We start from the raw sequence: 21,628 nt of genomic DNA, 5'->3' as shown, positions 1-21,628 counted from the left end.
GGAAGATGCCTCGAATTGCTAAAGACACTCTAAAAAAGAAAAACAAAGTGAGAAGACTGACACTCCCTGACTTTGAAGCATATTATAAAGCATGGTACTGGCACAAAGATAGACATATTGATCAATGGAATCGAATTGAGAATTTGGAGATAGACCCCCAGATCTATGACCGACTGATCTTTGATAAGGCCCCCAAAGTCATTGCACTGGGACATAACAGTCTTTTCAACAAATGGGGCTGGGAGAGTTGGATATCCATATCCAAAAGAATGAAAGAGGACCCCTACCTCACACCCTACACAAAAATTAACTCAAAGTGGATCAGAGATCTCAATATAAAAGACAGTACCATAAAACTCCTAGAAGATAACGTAGGGAAACATCTTCAAGACCTTCTATTAGGTGGCCACTTCCTAGACTTTACACCCAAAGCACAAGCAACAAAAGAAAAAATAGGTAAATGGGAACCCCTCAAGGTTAGAAGTTTCTACACCTCAAAGGAATTTGTCAAAAAGGTAAAGAGGCAGCCAACTCAATGGGAAAAAATTTTTGGAAACCATGTATCTGACAAAAGACTGATATCTTGCATATATAAAGAAATCCTACAACTCAATGACAATAGTACAGACAGCCCAATTACAAAATGGGCAAACGATAAGAAAAAAACAGTTCTCTGAAGAGGAAATACAAATGGCCAAGAAACACATGAAAAAATGTTCAGCTTCACTAGCTATTAAAGAGATGCAAATTAAGACCACAATGAGATACCATCTCACACCAATTAGAATGGCTGCCATTAAACAAACAGGAAACTACAAATGCTGGAGGGGATTTGGAGAAATTGAAACTCTTATTCATTGTTGGTGGGACTGTATAATGGTTCAGCTACTCTGGAAGTCAGTCTGGCAGTTCCTTAGAAAACTAAATGTAGAGTTACCCTTTGATCCAGTGATTGCACTTCTCGGTATATACCCGGAAGATCTGAAAGCAGTGACACGAGCAGATATCTGCACGCCAATGTTCATAGCAGCATTATTCACAATTGCCAAGAGATGGAAACAATCCAAATGTCCTTCAGCAAATGAGCAAATAAATAAAATGTGGTATATACACACAATGAAATACTATGTGGCAGTAAGAAGGAATGATGTTGTGAAACATATGACAACATGGATGAGTGTTGAAGACATGCTGAGCGAAATAAGCCAGGCACAAAAAGAGAATATTATATGCTATCACTAATATCAGCATTGAAAAATGTAAAACAAATGGTTTATAATGTAGAATTTAGGGGAACTAGTGATAGAGAGCAATTAAAGAAGGGGGAACGATAATCCAATAAGAACAGATAAGCTATCGTGGGTAAATTTAATGTTCTGGGAATGCCCAGGAATGACTATGGTCTGTTAGTTTCTGATGGATATAGTAGGAACAAGTTCACAGAAATGTTGCTATATTAGGTTACTTTCTTGGGGTAGAGTAGGAACATGTTGGAAATAAAGTAGTTATCTTAGGTTAGTTGTCCTTGTCTTACTCCCTGTTATGGTCTGTTTGAAATGTTTTTTTTTTATTTTATGTTTTTTAATTTTTTTAATTTTATTTTTTATATAGCTGATTTAAAAAAAAAAAGTTAAAAAAAAAAAAAAAGGAGCAATGAAAAAATATTCAGGGCCCCCTTGAGGAGCTGCTGGAGAATGCAGGGGTGTTGGGCTTCCCCACCTCGATGGTTGCGGATGTGCTTACAGACATAGGGGACTGGTGGTGTGATGGGTTGAGCCCTCTACCATGGGGCTTGTCCTTGGGAAGACTGTTGCTGCAAAGGAGAGGCTAGGCCTCCCTATAATTGTGCGTAAGAGCCTCCTCCCGAATGGCTCTCTGTTGCTCAGATGTGGCCCTCTCTCTCTAGCTAAGCCAACTTGGCAGGTGAAATCACTGCCCTCCCCACTACGTGGGATCAGACACCCAGGGTTGTGAATCTCCCTGGCAACATGGAATATGACTTCCAGGGAGGAATGTAGACCTGGCATCATGGGATGGAGAACATCTTCTTGACCAAAAGGGGGACGTGAAAAGAAATGAAATAAGCTACAGTGGCAGAGGGATTCCAAAAGGAGCCGAGAGGTCACTCTGGTGGGCACTCTTATGCACAATATAGACAACCCTTTTTAGGTTCTGGTGAATTGGAGTAGCTAGCAGTAAATACCTGAAACTATCAAACTACAAGCCAGAACCCATGAATCTTGAAGACGATTGTATAAAAATGTAGCTTATGAGGGGTGACAATGGGATTGGGAAAGCCATATGGACCACATTCCCCTTTGTCTAGTTTATGGATGGATGAGTAGAAAAATGGGGGAAGGAAAAAAACAAACAAACAAAGGCATCCAGTGTTCTTTTTTCCTTTAATTGCTCTTTTTCACTTTAATTATTTTTCTTGTTGTTTTTGTGTGTGTGGTAATGAAGGTGTCAGGGATTGATTCTGGTGATGAATGCACAGCTATGTAATGGTACTGTGAACAATCGAATGTACAATTTGTTTTGTATGACTGTATGGTCTGTGAATATATCTCGATAAAATGAATTACAAAAAAAATAATAATGCTGAGTGAAAGAAGCCAGACCAAAAGAAAAAAAAAGTTCATACTGTACTGATTCCATTTATTAAAAACTCTAGAGAAACCACATTAATTCATAGTGACAAAAATCTTATCAGTAGTTGCTTTAGGATGAGGAAGTAGGGCTGGAGGGGTGGGAAGGATGGATTAAAGGAGAATGAGGAAGTTTTTAGGTGTGATGGATATGTTCATTGTCTTCCTTATAATGATGGCTTCCTGGACATATACCTATATCAAAACTTATCAGATTGTGCATTTTAAATATATGTTTATTTTATTTCAATTACATCTCAATAAAGCTGTTTAAAAGCTTTTCCAATTATGATTTTGGAACTGAGTATTTCTCTCTTTAATTTGGTAATTTTAACTTCATCTACTTTGAAGTTTCATTTTTAGGCTTATGAACATTGTTGACTGTTACATCCTCCTTACAAATTACCTCTTTATCTCTGGTAACACTCATTGTCTTGAGGCTTGATATTAATATAGCCATTGCAACCTTCTTGTTCATAGTCTTTCTGTTTCAGTGTTTTTAATTTTAAAGTTTGCCCTTTATAGGCAGCATATAGTGGCATTTAAATTTTTTTCCTATCCATTCTGACATTGCTCACTTTTAGTCAGGGTTTAGGCCATTAATACTTACTGTAAATAATGATACTATCATTTTTAATTTTTGTTTCTATTTATTTTTCCCTTCTTTCTTTTTAATTATTGGAATGTATTTAAGAATTAATTTTAATTTATCTATTGGCCTTTTAAAAAGTAGCTTTAATGATGTATAGTTTGCATACAATAAAGATCACCCATTTTAAGTGTACAATTCAAAGATTTTTAAAGTAAACTGATAGCACTGAGCAACCATAACCACAATCAGATTTAAGAACATTGCCATCACTCCACAGGACACCTTGTGCTTCTTTGTTGTCAATCCTGGTTCTCATTTCCAGTCCCTGACTTCCAGTAATCCATTTCTGTAGATTTGCCTTTTATGGGCAATTTATGTAAATGGAATCATATAACATATGGTCATTTGGTCTTTTATGTCTGAATTCTTTCACTTGGCGTAATGTTTTTGAGGTTTGTCCTTATTGGAGCATATATTAGTATTTTGTTCTTTTTATTGCTAAATAGTATTCCATTGTATGGACTTACATTATTTTTATCCAGTCACCAGTTGATGGACATTTTGATTGTTCCCACTTTTTTGGCTATTATGAATAATGCTACTATGAGCATTCATGTACAGATCTGTGTGTAGATATATGTTATTCTATTGGCTTTAGCTCTATCTCTTTGTATTATTTTAATAGTGGCTTTAGAGATTAAAATATACTTCCTTAACTTTTCAGAGTCTATTTAGAATTCGTATTGTATCACTTGAAACTGTATAGGCTCATTTACTGTAGCTATCATAGTTTTTCTATAGCTATCATCGTTTTTCATCGACATTATGAACTTAACAGAATGATGTTGTAAACAATAAAAGAACTGAAATGAGACTGGAACTGCAGTCCAAAACACAGAGGTCATCATTTTAAAACTTTACATATTGTTTTAAAGCATTGGGAAGAGTACATCATCCTTTTATATTTAACCTGATATTTAGCATTTCTGATGATCTACATTCCTTCTTGAAAATCTAAGCTTCCAACTGGTATTATTTTTCTTCAGCTTAAAGAATGTCCTTTAGTATTTCTTGTAGCGAATCTGCTGTTAAAAAAAAAAAAATTAGTTTTCTTTTGTTCAAAACGTCCATGTATTTCCTCCATTCTTCATACAGAATTCTGTGCTGACAGATTATCCCTCTGGCACATTAGAGATGGTTGGCCACTGTTTTCTAGCTTCCAATGTTTTTGATGAAAAGTCAGTGATAATTTGAATCATTGTTCCCCATATGTAACATTTTTCTCTGAATGCTTTCAAGATTTTCTTCAGTTTTCAACGTGTTCACTATGATATTCCCATACATAGTTTTGGTCATAGTTATCCTGCTGGGGTTTCACTGAGCTTCTGAAATCTGTAAATTTGTGTCTTTCATAAATTTTTTTTAAATGTCAGCAATGATTTCTTCAAATAAATTTTTTGCCCCATTCTCTCTCTGTCTTCTCCTTCTGAGATTCCAATTACGTGTATGTTGAGCCTTTTAATATTGTCTCATAGGTCCCTGCATTTATGACTTTTGATCTTTTTTCTCACTCTTCTTCAAAATGGCTATTTTCTATTGATGTAACTTTAAGTTGACTGACTTTTTATGTCATCAGCATTCTGCTGTTCATATAATCCAGTGGATGGTTTTGTTTCAGAGGTTATGTTTTTCAGATCTATAATTTTCACTTTTTATCATTTCTTTTTCTCTGCTGAGATTTCCTATCTTTAATTCATTGCTAGTTAGCATAGTTACTTTTCCATCATTGAGAACTGTTGCAAGCGTTGCTATAAGGTTTTTCTCTGCTAATCTCAACATCTGGGTCAGATCATAATAGGTCTCTGTTATTATCTTTTCTCTTGAGAATGGGTCACATTTTTATGTTTATTTATTTGTCACATAATTTTGTATTGTGTCATATATGTGTTGCTATGTAAGAGGGATTCTGAATTCTCTTACATTCCTCTGGAAGATGTTGTTTTTTTGTTTTTGTTTTTGTTTTTGTTTTTAGTTTTGCTTTTGCAGGGGATTAATTTGATTGGAAACAAATGATGACCTCAGTGTTTTGGGCTGCAGTTGAAGTCTCACTTCAGTTCTTTTATTGTTTGCTCAGTTTCTTAAAGGCTGCCCTGTGCATGTATGTGGTTCATGGAAGAGTTTATAAATAGAATTTAAGGATCTCCCTCACTTGCCCTCTTTTTGGGGGGATTTTCACCTCACTTTCCAACAACTATAGTTGCCCTTATCTCCTGTCTTTGCTTCTTCAGGCCACCTGGGTTTTCTATTGGAGTTGAAGCTACACCAGGCTGTGCCAACTACCTCTTACATTTAGGCTAAAGCCACAAAAAGTGGGAAACTCATGCTATGTTGTTTCTTTCTTTCGAGTGTTTACCCCCTTCCAGAATCTGCCTGCTTTTCTTCACTGGAGAGTAGCTTGGAAGGGGGGAAATTGAAAGTAAGAAGCCTAATTTAAAAGTCCCTCCAGATTTCGCTGCCTAGTAATAGTGTAGTAGCAATAGAGATGAAGCAGTAGAAAATTTTGATATTTTTCCGGTGTTAGAAACAACGCAACTTGGGCATTTTAAAAGGGGTTCTACCCAAGAGGATCCAAGAGCACCAAATTCAAAGTACAATAGTACCATTCAGTTAATATCTTTCCTGTTAATCAGTCGCTTCCTCATCCTCCCACCATATAAAGGCCCAAACCATCCCTTCAGTTAGTGAGCGGGAGAATGAGGTACAGTGAGGAGTAGGGAAGGCACTAATGATATCCTTCTTTCCTACCTTGGTTTTCCAACCCAGGGTGAGACCAAATCTGGAGAGCTTTACATTGGACAGAGTGGTCAAGGGGGCTCCCAGAGGGAGTGACATTTGACTGAGGCCTGAATGAAGTGCATAGTGTTATTAAAATGCTGCTAAACATTCGGATCACGACATTAAGATTTGTGTCTGAAATGTTGATTTACCTTTTTTCTCTTTGCTTTCCAAACAGTTCTTGTTTTAACCACCTGACCAGCTATGTGTGTGATTCTGTTTTAGGTTGTGGCCCAGGCAATGTTGTTCATGTGCATGAATACGGCTGGCATCTTCATCAGTTACCTGTCGGACCGGGCCCAGCGCCAAGCCTTTCTGGAGACGCGCAGGTGTGTGGAGGCCAGGCTGCGCCTAGAGACGGAGAACCAGAGACAGGTACCACTTCACCCGCTTACCTCCCAGCCAGTCTCTGAATTACCTGGTGCTTTATTCTCCCCAAAACACATCCTGACTTGCCTGTGTTCTCTTGAGGTTTGTGTTATGGGATTCTGGAGTTTAAAACAGTTATGTTCGACTTCCAGGTCACAGTGGGTTGTCCTTTTCTCCAACTCAATTCGTTGTTCCCCACAGAAAATAAAACAATTCCCTCCACAAAATGCTTTTCTGAGAACTTTGACTGGCATCTGTGTTTGTGAACAAGGCCATGGTTCCTAAAAATCATCTGCATTCTTATCTTTTACTTTCCTTCTCTGAGACTGTAAGTAGTTATTTGGAATAACATTTTCCATTAAATAGCCAATCCAATTATAGTAACCTCATGTAAGAATTTTGCACTGACCTAGTCCCTAATACCTCATCCTGACTTTCAAAAGAGATCATTGTAGACAACCAATTCTATGCAACATGATGTGAATCCAGGTTAGGGGACACAGGGGGAAAAGCAAGTTGGGTGGGGGTGAGGGCAATGATGTGCTCCAGTTTGGAGAAGTTGCGATAAAGCCGTTTCTTGGACATTCCAATTGGGTGCATGGCATGGAGACTTCAAAAATAGCTTTGGCTTCTGATGACATGCCTCCCAGAAATGAAATTAGCTTTCAAAGAATAAATAATTTCCTTTATTGAAGCTACTCATATATTCAAAAGTCTTATATGACTTTACCTCCAGAAGTAATTTTCAAAGAAGAATATCAGGAATGTGTTTCAAATTGGCTTTAGAATCAACATGTAGCCTCCTAAGGTTATATGCTCTTGAGAATTCTGTGCTCAGTAGATACATTAGTTCTGCCATACTAGACTTTCATTTTAAATTGTGCCTATGGAGACACACTTGTGGTTCTAGAAAAAATAAAGTAGCTGTGAAAGATGCAATAACTTCTTCTCTTTAATTTTATCAAATCATCAGTAACACATGGATCTTTGAAGTGTGTGAAGCCAGGTTGTGTGATACTGGAAGAGAAGGGCAGGTAGGGTAGAACTTGGCAAGACTCAACTCCCTCTGCCATATGCTATTGCCAGGAGCAGAGAGGAAATGGCAGGATGTCTGGATCCTATATGAACTTCGCAGGATTCAGAATTAGGAAACTTACCAGTTAACATCTATAACTATTATGGAACCTCATAATAATTTTACTACAATTGCTGTATAATACCCCTTTGGAATAGTTTAGAAATGTAACTTTAAGAAAGACAATACCTTGTATAATAAACATGAGTACCTCCCAGGACTGTATATTGTGTTCCCCTGAAAAATAGAGCAGTTGCCAGACTGGCCTGTCACTCTTTCCAAGGGATCTGGGCCAATTCAGAGAATGCTGCCACATTAATAATTTATTTATTCAGGTATTTTCAATGCTCTATCACAACCAGGGCTGCAATTGTGGATGAGTTGTCTGGGATGTTCAGTCTCTTATTTAGTGCTTATAAAATATGAGGGCACTAAAATTGATTGTCATTTCATAGCCATAAGGCTTTCTTTTTTTTCCCATCCTTCAAATTGGGTATCTTGGAATCACTGTACTCTATAAAGTAATATGGTGGAGGAATCATTCCTTATTCATTTTCATCTTTTTTTAAGTTGGTGGGAAAGAAGGAAGAAAATAACAATATACAGAGGTCAGAACAAATGGCCACTAGGATATAGTGAGAAGTCCATTAGAGTTCATGCCTCAACACTCTTACTTCCCACTTGGGCCACCTAAGCCACTTGATTTCTCAGTTCCTATTCCCCATCCATACATGAGGGGCAGTCTCTTCTTCTTCTGCATTGTATTTGCTTAGAATGAGACAATATGTTTAAAGCAATGCAAAAATTATGTCAGCCTTATTGCTTTCATTGATGAAATTAAAAAAATGACTATCCTTTAATGAAGGATTCTTTGTTCTGAAGAGGAAGTGAAATATGTTGTAGACTTGTTATAGTCCTCTGTTCACAAATATGATGAAGTATTTTTGGTATATTGACCATCCTCCCTACCTCTGACCCAAACCAGGGAAGTATCTGCCAAAGCTGGCTTTATGTCAGTCAGTGCTGAAGTTGCTTTCCATTGACATTTGATTGCTGCTTCAGGTTTCCATCATTCTTGAGTACTTCCCCATGGTAGATGGGCAGTGTAGTCCAGCAAAGAAGACACAGGCTTTCGAATGATACCACTCCAGATTTGAAATCTTTGCTTGGTAACTTACTAGCTTTGTAAGATGCAGCAAGTATCTTTATCCCTCTTAGTTTCTCCATCTGAATCATGGGAAAATTTATACGATTCCTGCAGAGTCCCTTTCATGGTGAGAATAAGCCAGGTCACTTAAAAATTTTCTCTAAAGCCTACCATGAGTGTAATGTCCCTATATTAGCATTTTCGTGCATAATGATTTATATGAATTAGCCTGCATAGCTCAGTACCAGGATTGGGTTGTCTCACTTGAAACCCCAACTTCAGGTTATTTATATGGAGGGAAATAAGGATGGTGGTTCTCCTCAGGTGTACAGCAATCAGAAACGATCATTAGGCTCCATATATTTTAAAATACCAGGTGTCATTAACAAATTTGTTCCCATCTCTTATCAGAGTTAAGTACAATGACATGATTATTAAGAATTCTGCACTGTGTGATGATAAATAATTTTTCCTTGAATAATTATCTCAAAGGAGACCAATAGCTTTTTTTTTTTTTTTTTTTTTTTGCCTTACAAATGTAGACCCAAAGAGGCCAAATTCCACAGAAATGGTCAAGTTTTGTGGGGTTTTTCAAGTATTGGCTTTATCTCATGGTAGGCTTTAGAGAAAATTTTTAAGTGACCTGGCTTATTCAAACATGAATTCAGTTATTTATTGAGAGCCTATTATGTGCCAGGAACTCTATTAGGTATTGGAAATATAATGGGGAATTATATTATATTTTATATATATAAATGAATAAATATAAATTTATATATATGATTATATATTTAATTATATATAATTATTCCATAACCACTGAAGAACTGAAACTTACACAAATAAATGGAGGTGAAAAACACACTCTTAAACAATCAGTATGTCAAGGAAGAAATTGCAAGAGAAATCATTAAATATCTGGAGATGAATGAAAATGAGAATACAATGTTTAAAAACCTGTGGGATACAGTGGAGGCAGTGCTGAGAGGGAAATTTATAGCTCTGAGTAACTGAAGAACCTAGAGAAAGAGCACCAAACTAACCCTAAAGCAAGTCTAGAAGTAAAGAAATAACAAAGATTAAAGCGGAAATAAATGAATTGGAGAACAAAAAACAATAGAGAGAATAAAAAGGTTGTTCTTTGAGAAGATCAACATTATTGACAAACCCTTAGCTAGACTGACAAAGTAAAAAAGAGAAGATTTAAATAAATAAAATCAGAAATGAGAGAGGAATCATTATCATGGACCCTATGCCAATTTGGGTAAATTATGTCCCCCAAAAGCCATATTCTTTAATGCAATCTTGATTAATCTTTTTGATTAGGGTGTGACCTTTTGATTGAGTATTTCCATGGAGATGTGACACAATCAACTGCAGTGAAACATTTAATTCCTCGTATAGCTATGAGATGAAGCCCAGAGTTTGCCCCAGGGTATGCTAAGACAAGACCCCCAGGCACTTAGAGAGAAACCTCCTGGGAGGAAGAAACAATGCACAGGAGCTGAGAGAGATGCTGGAACACAACCTGGGACCAACACACACCAGCCACGTGCCTTCCTAGCTAACAGAGGTTTTCCAGATGCCATTGGGCATCCTTCAGTGAAGTTATCATCTATTGATGCCTTAATTTGGACACTTTCATGGCCTTAGAACTGCAAATTTGTAAGTTACTAACCCCGTTTTATAAAAGCCAATCCATTTCTGGCATTTTGCATAATGGCAGCATTAGCAAACCAGAACAGACCCCAAAGAAATTTTTAAAAGTCATAGGAGGAAACTGTTAACAACTGTATGCCAACCAACTAGACAACTTAGATGAAATGGACAATTTCCTAGAAACACATGAATGACCTGCACTGCTCAAGAATAAATAGAAGACCTCAACAAACCTATCACAAGGAAAGAGATTCAGTCATCAAAAACCTCCCTCCAAAAAAAAGCCCAGGGCCTGATGGCTTCACAGGGGAATTTTCTTAAACATTCAAAGAAGAACTAACACCATTCCTGCATAAACTCTTCCAAAAAATTGAAGGAAAGGGAACAGTACCTAACTCATTCTATGAAGGTAATATCACTCTAATACCAAAACTTGATAAAGAAACTTCAAGAAAGGAAAACTGCAGACCAGTCTCTCTAATGCATGCAAAAATTCTCAACAAAATACTTGCAAATTGAATCCAATGGCACATTGAAAGAATTATACAACACGACCTTGTGGGGTTTATTCCAGACATGTAAAGGTGGTTCAACACAAGAAAATCGATCAATATAATACAACACATTAACAAATTGAAAGGGAAAAATCAAATGATCATCTTGATTGATGCTGAAATGGCATGCAACAAAATTCAGCATCATTTCTTGATAAAAACATTTCAAAAGTAGGAATTGAAGGAAACTTCCTCAATGTGATAAAGAGCATATATGGAAAACCCACATCCAGCATCATACTCAATGGTGAGAGACTGAGAGTGTTCCCCCTAAGATCAGGGACAAGTAAAGGATGTTCACTCTCACCACTGTTATTCAACATTGTGATAGAAGTTCTAGCTAGAGCAGTTAGGCAAGAAAAATAAATAAAAGGCATCCAAATCAGAAAGGAATAAGTAAAACTCTTATTGTTTGCAGATGACCTATATTTGGAAAATCCCAAGAAATTGTGTCAAAGCTACTTGAGCTAATAAACAAATTCAGCAAAGTAGTGGGATACAAGAATTAACACACAAAAATCAGTAGTGTTTCTATACACTAGTAATGACCTAACTGAGGAGGCAATTAAGAAAAAAATTCTATTCGCAATAGCAACTAAAAGAATCAAGTATCTAGGTATAAACTTAACAAGGTTGTAAAGGAACTGCACACAGAAAACTACAAAACATTGCCAGAAGAAATCAAAGAAGACCTAAATAGGTGGAAACACATTCTGTATTCATGGATAGGAATGCTAAATGTCATTAAAATGTCAACTCTACCCAAATTGATCTACAGATTGAATGCCATACCAATCAAAATTCCAACAACCTACTTTGCAGACTTGGAAAAGTTAGTTATCAATTTATTTCAAAGGAAAAGAGCCTCAAATAGCCAAACCATCCTAAAAAAGAAGAACAAAGTGGGAAGACTTACACTGCCTAATTTTAAAGCTTATTATAAGCCACAGTGATCAAAACAGCATAGTATTGCCACAGAGGTAGACATATTAACCAATGAAATTGAATTGTGAGTTCAGAAAAAGACCCTCAGATCTTTGGTCAATTGATTTTTGTCAAGGTCCCCAAATCCACCAAACTCTTCAATAAATGGGACTGGGAGAACTAGATATCCGTAACCAAAGGAATGAAGGGGTACCCCTACCTCACACCCTGCACAAAAATTAACTCAAAGTGGATAAAAGACCTAAAATAAGAGCCAGTACCATAAAACTCCTAGAAGAAAATACAGGGAAACATCTTCAAGACCTAGTAATAGAAGGTAGCTTTTTAGACCTTATACCCAAAGCACAAGCAATGAAAGAAAAAATAGATAAATGGGAACTCTTCAAGATTGAACACTTCTCTGCTTCAAAGGACTTTGTCAAAAAGGTGAAGAAGCAGCCAACTCAAGGGAGAGAATATTTGTAATCATATATCTGATAAGAGTTTGATATACATATGAATATGAGTTTGATAAGAGTTTGATATACATATGTATCATATCATATACATATGTGTATCAAATATGTATATGATATACATATAAAGAAATCCTACAATTCAACAAGGGCAAACAACCCAATTATAAAATGGGCAAAAGATATGAAAAGACATTTTTTTCAAAGAGAAAATATAAATGGCTAAAAAGCACTTGAAAATATGTTCATCTTCATTAGCGATTAGGGAAATACATTGAGATACCATCTCACACCTGTAAGAATGACCTCTATTAAACAAACAGGAAACTGCAAATGTGGAGAGGATGTGGAGAAATAGGAACACTTATTCACTGCTGGTGGGAATGTAAAATGTTACAGCCACTGTGGAAGTTTGGTGGTTCCTCAGAAAACTATTGAGTTGCCCTATGACCCAGCAATTCTGCTACTTTGTATATACCCAGAAGATCTGAAAGCAGGGACGTAAACAGACTTTTGCACACCAATATGCATAGCAGCATTATTCACAATTGCCAAAAGATGGAAACAATTCAAGTGCCCATCAACAGATGAGTGGATAAGCAAAATGTTGTATATACACATGATGGAATATTATGCTGCAGTAAGAAGGAATGAGGTCCTGAATTATGCAACAGCATGGACTAATCTTGAAGACATAATGCTGAGTGAAATAATCCAGACACAAAAATTCAGATATATATGATTTCACAAATATGAACTAACTAGAATATATAAACTCAGAATCTTAAAATGTAGAATATAGGACACCTAGAGATAGACAGAAGCTAGAGAAGGGAGAGTGGTTACCTAACATGTACAGAATTGTTAATGAGGTTGAACTTGGATGTTTGGGAATGGATAGAAGTGATGGTAGCTTGTTATTAGGATTATAAGTAGTAGTGCCATACCATAGGTGAATTTTGTTGAAAGCGGTTGTTTAAAGTTATGTATATTACCGATTAACACTACAAATATTAATAAGTTCTTGCATGAACTGCTACAAATGTACAGCACTTGCACAAAGAATTAATAATAGAGTGGTATATGAGGAAATATCACCTATTATCTATTGCATATCACACTGAATTTCAATCATCTTTGCATGCCTGTTTCTTAAGGTAAAGTATGAGTAATTCAAAGGTGGCCCATGGCTCATTTGTCTATGTATCCCACCTAGCAGTGCCTGAAAACCAGTGTGGAATATGTGTTTTTGAAAAACTGGGATCATCAATATTTAATGGTGGTTGCTAATTTTTTCCAAAGAAAAATTGCCAGGCAGTAGCTAGAAGGTAAGTGGCCTATTAACCACGCTGCCTTGTGCATGGGGGTCCTATCACTTGATGAGATGCTGGGAAATAGGCCCTTTCCTTGGATGACCTGCGTCTGCATGCATGGTTTTGGAGATCAAGAGCAAGCAGGCAGGAGAGAAGAGCAAAGTTTAACAGCCTTTGTTCAATGTCTCTTCTAAATTAGGATTTTAACCCAGCTCCTTCAAGATGTCTCTCAGTTTCACAACATCTCACTTCCTCCCATGGGAGCTGGCACTGTGCCAGGCAGGAAGTACTGAATGGGCCCAAATGTTGAAATTTTTTATTTTGATGACTGGCTTCACGATGAGCAGTTGAGCACATATTGGGCATTTCCTTCTGGGAGGCAATGACTTCTCCTCCTCCTCCTTCTCCTCTTCATCCTCCTACTCCTCTTCATCTTCATCCTCCTCCTCCTCCTCCTCCTCCTCCTTCTCCTCCTCGTCCTCCTCCTGCTCATACTCCTCCTCACCCTCCTCCTCCTCCTTGTCCTCATCCTCCTCCTCTCCTCCTCCTCATCCTTCTCCTCGTCTTCCTCATCCTCCTCTTCATCCTCCTCCTCGTCCTCCTCATCCTCATCCTCCTCCTCCTTCTCTTCCTCCTCCTTGTCTTCCCCCTTCTCCTCCTCCTCCTCCTTCTTTTTCTTAATAATTTGGTCCCTAGTTGCAACTGGTGCTGAACATACCAAATATCATCTTCCATCTGTCTGGTGTTTTGGCCTCCAGCTTCTCCTCCTCCACTCTGCTCTCCATCCAGAAAGCCTGGCCTGGTTCAGAAGAAATACAGCATAGGGGTTAAGGGCAAAACGTTTGGTGTCCGGGAGATCCAGATCCAATCACATACCTGAACTTCCTGGCTGTGGAGACCTAGGCACACTACTTCCCTCTGGAGCTCTGATTTCTATGGGTATAAAATGGGCATAATGACCATACCCTCCTCCAAGGGTTAGGATGAGGATTAAGAGTGTACAGCTCTTAGCCCAAGACACTTTGGAGAGGATGCTGTCAAAGAGACAGTGATGTCACTCTTTTCTGCAGGAAATCCCCCATTCTTCCAGGATAAAATCCAAAAGCCCACACATGACCCAACAGTCCTCTGGAATCTAGCCCCGTTCTCCCCCCTGGGTTCTCTCAGTCCTCTTTCACACTATACCAAACAACCATCCACTCCCTGTGCTGGGTGATTCTTTCATCCTGGAAAGCTCTTCTCTCGCTGAAAGTGCTTCTGTTCCTTGAAAATTCTTCTCTGCACCCCCTCCTCTTTGAGGCTTGCTCTCATCTCCCCAGGTTGAGTTGAGATGCCATCCGTGCACTCTCAGAATGCCTTGAAAGTTAACTCGAGTATAGCACTTGTCATACTTCATGACATTTCCTAGTTTGCATTTCTCTCTCTTCATCACCACTTAGAGCCACTTAAAGGGGCTATAATTCATCTTTGATTTCCTGGTATCTATCCAGCCAAGTGCCTGTAATATAAGATCTTCTGCCTAAGGTTTATTTAACTGAATTATGCTGAATGCAGATGTTAGCCCCCCTGACTTCAAATTCTCCTGTGTAGAAGTAGAGAGACCTGTACTCTTGTGACCCCTATTAAAAACTTGGGGGGCAGTGCTCATCCAATTTGGGAGACTGAACAAGCCAGGCCCACATCTGATACAGACCTGCTGGGGGAATTTTCCATCTGGATGCCACCATCTTGGGACATCTGTCTTGGGGAAATTGACTTCTAATTACAATGGTTTTTGTAATCCCACTTCTCCTCCCAAGTGATGCAAATGGCACATATTTATTTTAAATATTAAAATGAATTAATTGTGGGGTTTTTTTTCAGCTTTGAGAATTGCCTAAACCTCCTTATGGTAATCGTGGCATTTCAAGGTGTCTCAGAAGCTCTGGGTGCACTGGAGTAAAGATTCTGATGGTGCCATATGTTGCAGCAGCAGGAAGATTATTTTTAAATGCAGCAGATGTTGTAGCTGTATTAAAGCCATTCCATTCAACTGAAATAATTTGTTTGACAATATTGGTGTAAGGGAATGGTTTGGACAATAGAGTGGGTGAGAAATAGGTTTCATCTAAGTTTTGCATTGGTTGGTTTGGTTCAGTCTTGCTGCCCTGCAGCATCTGGGGAATTATCACTAAAGTTATGGACACTTTTAGATAGTAAAGCAGAGCCTTATCATTCATTTTTTTATTCATTCATTTATTCATTCCCTTATTCATCCATTCAAGGCAGCATCAAGATTGACCTGAAAGTGGCAGAACCTCAGAGTATTTGTTCTTTCTTTTCCAACTAGATGAATCTTCTCATTATAATCCCAAAACACCTTGAACCCTCTACCATCAAACCATTTTCCTGCTACTCTTCCTCTCTCACATTCAAGACCTCCCATGTACCAGCCTTCATGTTCAGCCTTATCTATTATTAATATATTTCACATTCATTGTTCTCTAGTTTATACTGGAATATTCACTGTTTCCTACACATTTTTCTTAACTTCCCACACACATGCCTTTGCTTGTGCACTTCTCACTACCTGGTATAACCTTCCCTTTCATCTTGAAATCTTAACCCCTGTTCCGGTTTGCTAATGCTGTCATTATGCAAAATATCAGGCATGGATTGGCTTTTATAAAGGGGGTTTATTTGGTTACAAATTTACAGTCTGAAGGCCATTAAAATGTCCAAATTAAGGCTTCAACACAAGTATACCTACACTAAAGGATGGCCAGCGGCATCCAGAAAACCTCTGTTAGCTGGGAAGGCACGTGGCTAGTGTCTGCTGATCCCAGGTTGTGTTCCAGCTCCTCTTTGAGCTCCTGTGCATTCTTCAAACGGTTGCTTTTGGGACATTTTGTCCTCTCTTAGCTTCTCTGGAGCAAACTCTGGGCTAGCATTTCCAAAGTGTCAGTAAAGTCTGCTTTCAGGGGCCATCTCCAAAATGTTTCTCTCAGCTGCTCTCCAAAATTTCACTCTTAGCTGTTCTAAGATCCTTCTGTTCATGAGCTCTTTTATAGGACTCCAGTGATTAAATCAAGACCCATCTTGAATGGGTGGGGTCCATATCTCCATGGAAATAATTCACCCACAGTTGATTGAGTCACATCTCCATGGAAATGCTTAATCCAAAGAGTCCAACCTAATCAACACTAATACATCCAAACTGGTACAACTCCCCTCTTCAAAGATGAGCTCAAATATCACCTCTTCCACAAGGGCCTTCTATGAAACTGCCAGCTGTGATCTGCATATTTCATTTGTACATTTCTTCATGGCAGTAATACCTTTCTACCTTTGCTATGCTCTTGTCTTACCCTTCCTTCTATACTGTGAACTCTTTGAAAATGGGCTATACATTTCATTTGTGTTCCACACAATAACCGTGGATCCAGAAGGGGAGAAAACTGAGCTTGGAAGAAAAGCAGAGACAGCATATAACAGGTACTATTAATTGTGTTTTCCAAATATTTTTTCACTCAATAATATTTGTGAACAAATAGATTTGGGGTATTGTGAACAAATAGATTTGGGGTATACTCTCCCTTGTCCTCCAAAACCAGGAGTCCAATCTCTCCTTGGCAGTTAAGAACTTCCTTTTATTTCTTCCGTCTACCAGTCCAATTTCACCTTATATTTTTTCTTTACACAAATGACTTCAGCCTGGGTAGAGTGTTTCTTCAGCAGAATATTTAAAAGTAAATAAGAATTTTGCCTACAGGCATCTTCTTGATCATCTCACCCCTGCAATCATCTCTTCCTCCCTGATTCATTTCCTTCATTGTCAATATTCCTCCCCCGATATATGATACTTGACAACTGTGCTGTCCAATGGAACTTCCTGTGATGATGGAAATGTTCTATACCTGTGTTACCCAATAGCTAAGCACATATGACTATTGAGCAGCACATAAAATGTGGTTATTGTGACTGGGGAATTAAAATTTTAATTTTTTTCATTTTAATTAATTTAAATTTAAATAGAAGTAGCCATATGTGGCTTGTGTCTCCATATTAGACAGCACATCTCTGTGCTCTAGGCTTTTCCACACGACTCTACCTATGTTAGCTAGATCTGTTTGCAAGTAACTGCAGCCTCTTCCTGCTCACTGAAGAAAAAAATAGGGGAAATTTATTGTAAGGATACAAGGGTACATCAGAGAACTCTTAAATGGAGAAATCAGTTAGGGCCTAGGAAAGGGCTGGAACCGGGGAATGTAGATTCACTAGAAACCCAGGGAACTTTCCGTCCATCTTTGACTCTTTCTGTGCATCTTCTTCATTCTCTCCTCTCCAAATTCTCCAAACTAGCTTTCTCGGCTATTCATGCTACATAGTGGAAAATGGCTGTGACGCCAACTCTTGAAAGTTTATACCACTTCTCATCTGGAGAAGAGTCCAGAGTGAAAAGGAAGTTCTTAGGCTCAATTTAATAGTGCCAGGAAATGCAATCTGACTTGCCAGGCTTGAGTGCCCATCCCCAGACTGATCACAAGAAGAGTGTCACACAGCAGAAACACGGCTGCTGGGATCCTGCCCTGACTGTGGGGTAGGGCAGTTGCCAGAGATGAGGGGCAAGTACCCAGTACTGTCCCTTACCCTTCAAAATTTTCCCTCAGCAGTCCCTGGTCTCCTGATCACCATGCGGAAGGCCTGCTCTCAGCCGGGGTCTCTGCGGCACTGGTTCTTGCCGACTCACCCTCCTTTTCTTGACACTCTCCCCTCCCTTAGATCTTGCATTCTCTTGGCTTTCCTTCCTGTCTAACAGATTTTTGTGCTTCCTTCACATATCCCTCTTTGTCCTCCTAACCCTTAAATGTAGGCATTCTTCAAGGGCTCCTCTCTTGTCTCTCTGTTGGTGATAAACAATGATTTCAACCATCAGTTCTGGATTGTTGCCATGTCAGCACCTCCAACACCAAGTTCTTTTCTGATCTCCCAGCATCCATCACCAACAGCTAGTTGGACAGCTTCATCGGCACCTTCCACAAGTGTCAGGGTTCAGCCTGTTCATGATCCACACCCCCCTCCCCCCCCCCACTAAAAAAAGGACTTCTCTTTCTATATGACACATGTTTGTACCCAGCCTATCCACAGCAACCCTGGTACCAATTTCTTTTGATGCTATTTCCATGGTATATGTATTAAACTCTCCCTATATTTTCATTATTAATACTATTCAGTTTCAGCCCTCTAAGCACTTCCTTCTACCACAAAATAGTGTTCTAACTGGTACTAACAAGTTCCTAACTGGTGTTAACTGGACTAACTACCTGGAGTCACTCCATCCTAAAATTCTTCTTGAAACACAAGCTGTATTTTCTTTCCATTTTTTTCATGGTCTATCAAATAGGAAATTCTATAAGCATACTGGGCATCGTGGAAATGTATGGGGTGTGAAGCCACTGCTTCTCTCCACTTATCCTTGTCCTTCTCCATATTATTGTTGAGATAATAAGATGGGCCTCAATTGACCCTTGTTTCTCCAGAGAAAGGGGTTCATGTGTTAGGTAGGGTTCATTATGTATTCAATGCCAAAGCCTTTTTGTAGATTAAGTGTGGCATGTCTCCTCCTGCAGGGAGCCCACCCATGCAAGCTCTGCATGGTTCAGATTCCTCAGTGGCCTAGATGCTCTGTCTCTGGCTACATAGCGGAAAATGGCTGTGACACCACCTCTCAAAAGTTTACACCACCTCTGATCTGGAGAAGAGTCCAGAGTTAAAAGGAAATTCTTAGGCCCAATTTAAAAGTACTGGGAGGCATGATTAGTGCAGAAGGAAGGAATAGGAAGTCTGTGATCTTTCACTTCCTAGCCAGTCTGCATCCTTTCACCAGTGATAAAGTGGTTGGTTTGATTTCTGTCTGCCTCCTATATCCACTCAACATTGGTTCATTTGAGATGTGGGACATGGGACCGACTCACACCTGAAAACCCCACCACAGGATGCAATGCCTTTCAGTATCATCTTCTTAGTGCCCAACTCTGATTTTGTGATACCTCCCCATGAAGTGTTACTGCCCATGGAATATAATCCAGACTCTTACCCAGCATCACAGCCCATCCATCCACTACCTGGCTCCAGCCAAATTTTTCAGTGATGTCACTTGCTACCTTCCTCCTTGTACTCCACTCAGATCAGCAAACATGCCCCACACTTCTGTGCCTTGAATTTTTTGCTGGTCACTCCCTTTTTGCCCACTAGACCCAGTCCCCATCCTCCTTTGCCTTTCTTTGAGGCTGACTGTTATGGGTTGCATCAACAGGCTCCTTTATCCTCTGCCTTCCGGCCAGTTTTGGCCAATGGGAGGCACTGAAAGGAGACTAGAGGGTGGGAGGCCAGAGAGGGCAGAGTATTTTTCATCCCAGCTCCCATCCTGTTGGGCTATGGATTGGCAGTGGCTGTGATTCTCTACCAAAGGCCACAATTCCTGTCAGGAAGCCCTCTCCTATGGCTGCTGGGCTTGCCAGGCTCCAGGGATGTGCATGGCTTCCCACTCTGCCTGGCCTTGGCGTGCTTTACCATTCATTGTTGGGTTTCTTAACTCTTCATTAAACTCTCCTCCAGCACCTCTTTTGAAATGTCAACCCTGAGGTCCCTGCCAGGACCCTGAATATTACAGGCTTCTGCTCTTTCCTTGACATGGGATGCCCTGCTTCTCTCTCTCTCTCTCTCTCTCTCTCTCTCTCTCTCTCTCTCTCATTGTGGGATAGTTTAGTAAAGCAGAAAAAGCAGAAAGACACTGGGCTAGAAGTCAGAAACATTCTGCTTTGTCTAAAATAGTACGCCACATATGGTGATCAATTATTTAAAATGTGGCTAGTCTTAATTAGGATGTGTTGTGAGTGTAAAATACATTTGATTTTGAAGACAGCATGCAAAAAGGGATGTAAAATACCTATTAATAACTTTGTATGTGTTGATTACAGGCTGAACTGATAATATCTGGGTATATAATGGGTTGAATAAAATATACTCTTAAAATGAATTTCAATTTGTTCCTTTTTTACTGTATTTAATGCAGCTACTAGGAAATTTAAAATTGCACACGTGGCTCGCACTGTATTTCTTCCAGGCAGTGCTTACCTAGATGCTTGTCCCATTTCTATTTCCAACTTGCTGGTGTGACTCTGGAAACATTGTCAAACCATTTTGTACATGAGTTTCCTCATATCTCAGTTAGAAATAATGCCTCACATACCCACGGGGGTGTTTTGAGAGACAAATAGCATAATGTCTGCAAAAGTGTTATCTCAACTGTAAATAACTATACAAATGTTAGGGCTATTTCTGTGAAAATCTCACCAATTCCCTAAATTGATGCTCACTTGCCCCCCTCTTACAGAACCTCTTGTAATGCTCCCAACCGGAAGTTATTTATTTTTCCTGGCATTTAGAAATTGTTGGTTAACATGGGTTTTTTCACATTTTGCCTTGTATCACCACACCGTGTGTCCCTTTAAATGCCAGTAAGATTTTGAGCAGTGAGCAGAGGCCTAGTGTTAATGGCCTGTCACCTTTATGGGGCAGCTGAATTTACTCAAAGCCATCAGTTTATCTCCTGTGGGTGGGACACCAACTCTTGAACAGCCCATCTGGCTGCCTGTTTCTTCGCAGTCGTTCCAGTTCTTTATGTGCATGTTCTGGCCTGGTGGAAGGAGTGAAGTCTTGGAAGAAGCACAAAGCTGAATCTGATTCCGAGTTCTACTGGGTGTCGTTGGTGTGCCACTTACACTCTCCGAACCTGTGATCCCTCATCTTCGAAGATGATGATACCTACATCTCGAGATTGCTGTGAGGATATCAGGCAGCATACAGTGTAGCAGTCAGGGCTCTGTTGGAGATTTATTGTAACTGGCTCACGTGATTATAGGGACTGGCAAGTCCAAATTCTGAAGGGCACAGACTGCAGGCTGGAAATTCCAGTAAGAGTGATGTTGAAGTCATGAGTTTGAATTCGTTAGGCTAGAAATTTAGGAAGGTGTGGAGGGGACAGTCTTTAGGTA

At 39.1% G+C, this 21,628-nt stretch overlaps 1 protein-coding gene across 2 annotated transcripts in view; it reads left to right on the top strand.

Annotated features, from left to right (window-relative positions):
• The window catches only part of ADCY8 (adenylate cyclase 8), a 269,505-nt gene that overhangs the window by 47,085 nt on the left and 200,792 nt on the right, over positions 1 to 21,628 (top strand). For both annotated transcript variants that reach the window (XM_037803325.1, XM_037803324.1), the window contains exon 2: positions 6,301 to 6,450. In XM_037803325.1, coding sequence (XP_037659253.1) covers positions 6,301 to 6,450 — 150 coding nt within the window. The remainder of the gene's footprint in view (positions 1 to 6,300; positions 6,451 to 21,628) is intronic.

Source organism: Choloepus didactylus, chromosome 14 (assembly GCF_015220235.1).
Source record: "Choloepus didactylus isolate mChoDid1 chromosome 14, mChoDid1.pri, whole genome shotgun sequence".
Lineage (NCBI taxonomy): Eukaryota > Metazoa > Chordata > Mammalia > Pilosa > Megalonychidae > Choloepus > Choloepus didactylus.
This window is presented reverse-complemented; position numbering and strand designations above follow the sequence as displayed.